Consider the following 8,655-nt stretch of genomic DNA (forward strand, 5'->3'; position numbering starts at 1 on the left):
CCAAGTTAGCATAATCAATAGTAGACAAAATCCATATAGTATGCATCCTGAGAATACAATGTCATAAATGTATAATCATGAGGGAATCCTAACCAAATCAAAATGGAAGGACTTTATGTAAATGACCGCCTGTAATTCTAAAAAATATCAAGGTTATGAAGACAAGGAAAGATTGAGGAAGTGTTCCAGACAGGGACTAAATTAGAATCATAACAGCAAAATATAACATTTGATCCTAGGATGAATTTTTTGTAAATTTTGAATGAGCTATGGGAAATACATGGTAATACTGGATAAATATTAATTTCCTGATTTTGATGGTTGTTCTATGATTATATGGAAAAGCACGCTTGTCTATTTCCTCCAAAGGAAGGATTACTTGAGGCCAAGGAGTTCCAGACCAGCCTGGGCAACATAGAGAGATTCTATCTCTACAAAAAGTTATAAATTATCGTATTATTGCCATAGCACAGTGGTTATGGCACCAGCCAGCCGGGCCAGCTAAAACAACAATGACAACTGCAATAAAAAATAGCCAAGCGTTGCGGCAGGTGCTTGTAGTCCCAGCTACTTGGGAGGCTGAGGCAAGAGAATCACTTAAGCCCAAGAGTTTGAGGTTGCTGTGAGTTGTGATGCCACAGCACTCTATTGAGGGTGACATAGTGGGACTCTGTCTCAAAAAAAAAAAACATTATCAGCTTGACCCTGTAGCTCAGCAGCTAGGGTGCCAGCCACATACACTGGAGCTGGTGGGTTTGAACCCAGCCCAGGCCTGCCAAACAATGACAACTGCAACCAAAAAAATAGCAGAGCATTGTGATGGGCGCCTATGGTCCCAGCTACTTGGGAGGTTGAGGCAAGAGGATCACTTCAGCCCACGAGTTTGAGGTTGCTGTGAGCTGTGATGCCATGGCACTCTACCCAGGGTGACATAGTGAGACTCTGTCTTGAAAAAAATTATGCTGGGAATAGGGGTTGGCATGTGTAGTCCCAGCTACTCAGAAGGCTGAAGCAAGGAGGATCATTAGAGCCTAGAAATTCAAGGCTGCAATGAGGTATAATTACACCACTGCACTCCAGCCTGGGAAACAAGGGAGACCCTCTGTCTGAAAAAACAAACCAAAAATAAAACACCCCCCCAAAAAAGAAAAAATAGAATGCAGGAGGATACTGCATAGATTATATGCAGCTGTTACACCATTTTATGTCAGGGACTTGAGCATCTGTGGATTTTGTTTTGGTATCTCAAGGAGGTGCAAGAACTAATTTCCCAGGAATACCAGGGATGACTATATATAAAATATTTACATGGATGTAAATTCAAATAAACAAAACAAGATATATTTTTATAATTATTTATTTATTTAGTCTTACTATGTCACACTCAGTAGAGGGCTGTGGCATCACAGCTCACAGCAACCTCAAACTCTTGGATTTAACCAATTTTCTTGCCTCAGCCTCCTGAGTAGCTGGGACTACAAGAGGCCACCACAACACCTGGCTTTTTTTTTTTCTGTAGAGACAGAGTCTCACTTTATTACCCTTAGTGGAGTGCTGTGGCATCACACAGCTCACAGCAACCTCCAACTCCCAGGCTCAAGTGATTCTCCTGCCTCTGCCTCCCTAGTAGCTGGGACTATAGTCACCCCACACACGCCCAGCTATTTTTGTTGCAGCTGTCTTTGTTGTTTGGCGGGCCCAGGCTGGATTTGAACCCACCAGCCCACATGTATGTGTCTGGTGCCTTAGCCGCTTGAGCCACAGGCACCCAGCCGGAGATATATTTTTAAAAGCTTAGTTTCCATCCTTAGTCCCCTCCCTCCTACTCCTTTATTCTATAAGTAGTCTTTTGTTCTTTTTTTTTTTAAACAGAGTCTTACTATGTCAGCCTCCATAGAGTGCTCTGGCATCACATCTCACAGCAACCTCAAACTCTAGGGCTCAAGCAATTCTCTTGCCTCAGCCTCCCAAGTAGCTGGAACTACAGGCTCCCGCCACAATGCCCACCTATTTTTTGACTGTAGTTGTCATTGTTGTTTGTCAGGCTGGGCTGGGTTCGAACCCGCCAGCTCTGGTGTATGTGGCTAGGCACCCCAGCTGCTTGAGCTACAGGTGCCTATAAGTAGTCTTTTAAAAAGTGCTATTATTTATCTTTCCATTTAAAAAAGACATAGGCTAGGACAATACAACAGAATTTAACTGAGATAATTGAGCTGATTTGTTTATTCAATAAATGCAGATCAGAGGGGAAAAGATTCTCCATCCTTTCTCAGGGTCTTTGCATGTTTCAAAACTCTCTGCCTTAGACTCTTTTTCCCTCTTTTCTCCTAGGTAACCTCCACTCGTATCTTTTTCTTTTCTTTTCTTTTTTTTTTTTTTTGAGACAGAGTCTTACTATGTCACCCTAGGTGCTGTGGCAATCTCAAATTCTTGAGCTCAAGCTGTTCTCTTGCCTCAGCCTCCCAAGTAGCTGGGACTACAGGCCCAGTTGTCATTGTTGGTTAGCTGGCCTGGGCCGCGTTTCAACCCACCAACTTCGGTGTATGTGGCTGGCACTGTAACAATTGTGCTACAGTCACCAGGCCTCTACTCATACCTTACTATGTCAGCTCAATTGTTTCTCCTTCAAGGAAATATTTTCAGAAGTCCCAGATGATTACAAGTTCTCATAACATGCTCTCCTTACTTACTGCAATGTATCACACTTGTAATTAATAATTAGTGCCCGCAGCTCAGTAGGTAGGGCACCAGCCACATACACAGAGGCTGGCGGGTTGGAATCCTGCCCAACCCAGCGAAAGCAACAACGACAACTGCAACAGAAAAATAGCAGGGTGTTGTGGCGGGCGCCTGTAGTCTCAGTTATTCGGGAGGCTGAAGCAAGAGAATCGCTTAAGCCCAAGAGTTGGAGGTTGCTGTGAGCTGTGACACCACAGCACTCTACCCAGTCCGACAGCTTGAGACTCTGTCTCAAAAGAATAATAATAATAATAATAATAATAATTGGTTACTTTAAGAATTTCAATGAATGATGAAGTAAATGTTCTGGTTTTAATGTATTTTTAAAATTTATTATTAATTCTGTCCCACTCCCTATACTGAGGTCCACAAGGGCTGTAATTTTTGTCTTACCCAACAGGGTGTCCCCAGCGGCTAGCACAGTGCCTCATTTAATGGATCTACTGCACGAATGAATGAATGATGAATAAATGATGTTGGCTTTAGGCTCATGCATGGCTCCCTAATCTCTGCAGACTTGTGTTAATCCTTTGTGAAATGTGATCATATGGTCTCTTCCTCCCGCAGGATCAATGAGAAGCGTAATGCAGGTGGTGAGTGAGCACTTCCGAATTATTTTGCCTGGTCTCAAGTTGAATTTTGCAACTTTAATTTATTGAAAAGCACTTGGTCAGTCTGCAGGTGGTGCAGCCAGCTCGGCTCGCGCCGGAGCAGGGCTGGGGCGGGGCCAGTGCCTGTAGCGGAGATGGAGGCGGGGCCTTGTAGGGGGCGGGGCCAAAACGTGGCAGGGGCAGAGCTAGCAGCTGCTGCGTCCCGCGGCCTGTGAGGCCCAGGACGCCTGGTCGCTTGCGGCCCCGCCTCCAGGGGCGGGATGTGAATGGTGATTGGCGAATGGGGGAGAAAGGCTGTGGCCATTGGCCCGCAGGGCTGTCTGCTCGGCGGGCGGTGCCCGGACGCAGGTGCCGGCCCGAGCGGAGCTAGCGGATCTGACCGGCCGGGCCGGGCTGGGACCCGGGCCGGGGTGAACCGAGGGGCCTGCACGGCCGCCCGGCCCGGCCGCGGATCAGGTAGGCACAGACCAATAGGTAGAGCCGAAAGACGGCGGTCCCCGGGCTGGCCCGGGGTTCGAGGCCCGAGTTTGGCACCCGGGAGGGACAGCTGGGCTTGAACCCTTGGCCGCAACCTTCCCGAAGACTCAGGTATCACAGTTCCCGTCTCGAGGCCGGTGGGAGATACCTAGAACGTGGCACACAGTAGGCGCCTCTCTGAGCCTCGGTTTCCCCTTCTGTGAAACTGGGTCATCCCGTTGCTATCCGGATGGGGCTGCTGGGAGGATTTCAGGAGGAGTCTGGCTGGCGAGTCGGTCAATAAGTGTCCTTCCCCAGCCTTCTTCTCAGAGGGACTCTGCCTGGAAAACAGTAAATATTAATATTGTAACAAGCCTGGTACTGTTCACAAAGATGCTCAAACAGGATACTGTGTACTGTATCCTCTCAAAACAGCAGAGTCAGCATTTATATGATTAGCTCATTCAGTCCTCTAGGAACCATACTAACTAGACGGAAGTATAGAAATGTTCCCTGTTATCCAGATGAGGAAGTCAAGGCTCAGATAGGTTAAGTCTTTGCTGAGAGCCACACAGCAAATAAGGAGTAGATCTGGGGTTGGAACCTGGTTTCTGGTGCAGGGCCATGGAAGGACTGAAGGACACACAGGAGCCTCTGTGGGTGAGTGAAGAGGAGTTGATGCATTTGACAGACTGCCACATTTATCCTAAATAATAATAACAGTGAGCCTTGGTTGAGTACTTACTGTGTGCCCGGTGCTGACTGTATGTCCTTTCATCAAATCTTCCCAACAGCTTTGTAAACCGATAATGATAATTACAACAAGAGCTAATGTTTGTTGACTTCTTAATATTTACTAATTTATGAACTGGGTATCATCATGACACCTATTTTACAGATGAGAAAACTGAGGCTCAGAGTGTGAAGCAGCTGCTTGGGATCACGCTGTGGGGAGTTAGGGCCTTCTGGCTCTTCTTCCCTCAGTTTTCTGTCCTCAGGAAAAGGAGACTGGCCAGAGGCTGGAAAGGCATGGAAAAGGGTGGGTGCTTCAGTGCCACCCCAAATCTAACTAAGAGTGAACTTTGCTGGAGGAATTCAGCCTGGAGGTTCCTTCTCTGGAGAACCCTCCACAGACATAGTCCACTAACTTCATCGACATGTTTGACAAAGGATAGGGAAGAGGCTCAGAGAAGCAGAGTGACTTGAACCAGGACACACAGCATCAAGAGCTGTGCCAGGACTTAAAGAACCCAGAACCCAGGTGTCTTGAGGCCTAGACCCACTCACTGTACTGTCTTGAATTCAAATCCTAGCCCTGTCCCTTTGTAGCTGTGTGACCTCAGGCAAGTAGGTGCCCCTGAGCCTCAGCTTCTTTGCTTATCTTATGAGGGGCAACTGTTGGTTTGTTGTGAAGACTCTATGAAATCTATCTCCTTGGCATTGGGCCAGGTTTGCCAAAGGCATTGACTAACTCTCCCATTCCAACATCCCCAGAGCTGAGTCCAGCCTGCTGCCACTCTGTCCTGTGTTCAGCCCTAAGTATGGCCTCTTCCAAACTCAGAACAGGGTGATTTGCATGGACCTTTAGCTTCTAAGCATCTCTGATTCCTGCCACAGGAGCTGGCAGCCCAGGATCTGAGAGCTAAGAGGTGTGACTTTCAGTAGGGACTGAGAAATGACTGCAGCAACAACAGATGCAGCAACAGTGAATGCAGCAACTCCTGAGCCAGACACAGGAGCTGGGATGGTGGGGAGCAACCTCACAGGGGCCCTCCTATACAGAGTTCACTGCAGAACAGGATAACATTCATGGTGAAATAAGTCAATGAATATTTAGAACATTTCAGAGATGGGCACATGCCAAGAGAGGAGTAATGTGGACCCCAATGGCACTTTAGCCTGCATGGTTCTGGAAGGTGACCTTTGAAGGAGACACTTATAACAACTGTTAGAGTTCAGTGAGATGATTAACACATATGCAGATTGCTTGGCACAGTACCCAGTCGTTAATAAATAGTAGCTGATAATATTTTGGCAATTTGCAGGCTTTACATGAACAGATTTACCAGTGGGTTTTTTGTTTGTTTGTTTGTTTGTTTGTTTCCTCTCATAATAAAAGAAATGATGGAATATAATATGCAGGAGCTGTGATGTCTCTTGTAGTGCCCTGTTATTTGCAGAAATGTTAAAACTAATCCTCAGAGGAGTAAGAAGAATGCGCTCCCCATACCTATATTATCTTGGAGGGCCCAGTAACTTCTCCCCTGACCTCTGTTTTGGAGGTTCTGGTAGCAAGTCTTGGAAGGGCCAGCAACATGAACAACAGGGCCCTGGCCACTGTTGTGTGGGTGTTATCTCAGGCCTGCAGCCTTCCTTCCCATCTCTTCCTGCCTTTGGCTTATACTTGCTTATCTGGCCTACAGGGCCCTACTGTGGAGGTTCAGAAGGCCATGTTGGGATGGGAGGGCTTTTGGCTGAGTTGTTCAGAGGGCTGTTGATCCATCAGCAGAGTGTGCTCCTGCAAAGGTTAGTCAGTAAGCCACAGGGCTGGGTGCTGTGGCTCACACCTGTACTCCCAATACTTTGGGAGCTGAGGCAGGAAGATGGATTGAGGCCAGGATTTCAAGACAGCCTGAACGACATAGCAAGATCCTGTCTCTACAAAATACAAATTAAAAATATTAGCTAGGTGTGGTGGTGTGTGCCTACAGTCCCAGCTACTTGGGAGGCAGAGGTGGGAGTCTCGCTTGAGCCCAGGAGTTGGAGGTTGCTGTGAGCTCTGATGGTGCCACTGCACTCCAGCCTAGGCAAAAGAGTGAGATCCTGTCTCTAAAAGAAACAATAATAACTTTACACTGTTCCTCCCTGCTTTGGACCTCAGATTTTGTCTAGGATTTGGTAAAAGCTGTCTTGGGGGAGGTGTGGGGGTGCTTCCATGAGTGCCTGACTACTTCCCTCCCTTGGGTTTTCTCAACATGATGGGGGCTGCCAGGAGCTCTGCACCATAGCTCCTAGAGACCAAGGCTTGGGGGTAGGACAAGTTGGGGACAGAGATCCTTGGCTCAAGGACACCTGTGTTGGCTTCAAGGTAGTCTCTAGAGAGGCCTGTTATTTTCATTCTCGAAGGGAAATACACATCAGGGATCCAGAAGTCCTACTTCAAATCTCATTGGCTGGCACAGGGATGGAGGAAGAGGTTGCCTTCTTTTTTGTTGGTCAAAAGAAGAAGGCAGTATCCTGCTGTCATCTTTCAGAGAAGACTTTGGAATTGCCATCTTAGGCTCTAAGTGTCTCCTATAGCCTTTCCTCGGGGACAGAGGTATGGCTCAAAGCAGCTGGTCTGGTGGGAACAGAGGCTGCCGCTGTTTTCCCAGCCATCTGCCACTTAGATGACCTGAGCTACCAAGGAGTTCCCATGAAAGGCTATGAACTAGGAGGGTCAAGGTGACTTACTGTCCTGGTCTATAGGGCCAAGTTTCCAACTCAGTTCTGCTCCACTCAGTGGCAGGCTTAGATGCCCTAGAATTTAATCCTTGGAGGTCAAGTTTGTACAGGGATTGTTGGCACTGACAGATCTGGCCCCAGAAAGCACCAAGCACAGGGCCTGGCACACAGTAGGTACTCAGTAACTGTCAGGTGCTGTTACCATATCTGGAAAGATGATATTGGTGATATTGATTGGGAAGTGGCTTATTGACTTTGAGGTCAAGGGCAGGGCTAGCTTTTCTTAGGAGACTGAGAGGTAATATAACTCAAACCCCTGCTGTGAACCAGGCTTGGGCTGAGTTGTATCACCTCATTAAATCTTCACTGACCCCCCCCCCACAAAGGTCTGTTACAGATTGGGCAAACTGAGGCACAGAAGGATAAGTTCTTGCCTGTGGTCCCTATAGCCTTGACAAGAGGGGACTGGTCTGTTTGGCTCATTAACCTCCCCACTGGCCTTTCCCTAGGCTACTGGAACTATGGGCTTTGGGCCCTGATGGCACAGGGTTCCTGGTGGCCATGACGACGGGTGACTGCTGCCACCTGCCTGGCTCCCTGTGTGACTGCTCTGGCAGCCCTGCCTTCTCCAAGGTTGTGGAAGCCACAGGTCTTGGGCCACCCCAGTATGTGGCGCAGGTCACTTCAAGGGATGGCCACCTCCTCTCCACTGTCATCCGGGCCTTGGACACACTGAGGTGAGTTAGTGGTGACCAGGTGGGTGTCCTAGCCTTCCTTCCCTCTTTTCTCTGGGCTTCTCAGTCTGGGGTCAGAAGTCTAACTATCCAGAGAGACCTGTGCATAACTATACCAGAGAAAGGGACCCAAACGGTAATCATCACGTGGAAACAAAGGCCAAGGCCAGCCAGGTCTGATTCTCCAAGAAAAGCCAAAATTTGAGATTATTATATTAAATCTGAATTCAAATGTTGGCAAGCAATTCATGCTTTGGTGAAGCAGAACGGAGAATGATTGAGCATGCCAGCTATGGATGCCTGGGCTCACATCCTCTCTCTCTCTCCCAGAGTGACTGGGACAAGTCACTTCACTATCTCCGAAGGGCCAATCTTCTTCATTAGGTTGTTCTGAGAATACAATGTCATAGTCCATGGGAAGCACCTGCAAGAGGATTGGCTTGACACTCAGTAAACATTTGATTGGCTTGGCGCCTGTGGCTCAATCAGCTAAGGCGCCAGCCACATACACCTAAGGTGGGGGGTTCAAATCCCCAGCCCGGACCTGCCAAACAACAGTGATGGCTGCAACCAAAAAATGGCCAGGCGTTGTGGTGGGCGCCTGTAGTCCCAGCTACTTGGGAGGCAGAGGCAGGAGACTCGCTTGAGCCCAGGAGTTGGAGGTTGCTGTG

The 8,655-nt window shown here is 48.0% G+C and overlaps 1 protein-coding gene across 3 annotated transcripts in view; it reads left to right on the forward strand.

Moving 5' to 3' along the window:
• The first annotated feature begins 3,658 nt into the window (after positions 1 to 3,658).
• The window catches only part of MARCH2 (membrane associated ring-CH-type finger 2), a 20,186-nt gene continuing 15,189 nt past the window's right edge, over positions 3,659 to 8,655 (forward strand). For 2 of the 3 annotated variants that reach the window (XM_003793660.3, XM_012807562.2), the window contains exons 1-2: positions 3,659 to 3,806; positions 7,760 to 7,987. In XM_003793660.3, the coding sequence (XP_003793708.1) occupies positions 7,812 to 7,987 (176 nt within the window). In that variant the 5' untranslated portion in view covers positions 3,659 to 3,806; positions 7,760 to 7,811. Of the gene's footprint in view, positions 3,807 to 3,837; positions 3,939 to 7,759; positions 7,988 to 8,655 lie in introns of those variants that run through there. The other variant, XM_012807561.2, reaches the window with a different exon arrangement.

This window comes from Otolemur garnettii, unplaced genomic scaffold, assembly GCF_000181295.1.
Source record: "Otolemur garnettii isolate 467f Iridium unplaced genomic scaffold, OtoGar3 scaffold00071, whole genome shotgun sequence".
NCBI classification, from domain to species: domain Eukaryota; kingdom Metazoa; phylum Chordata; class Mammalia; order Primates; family Galagidae; genus Otolemur; species Otolemur garnettii.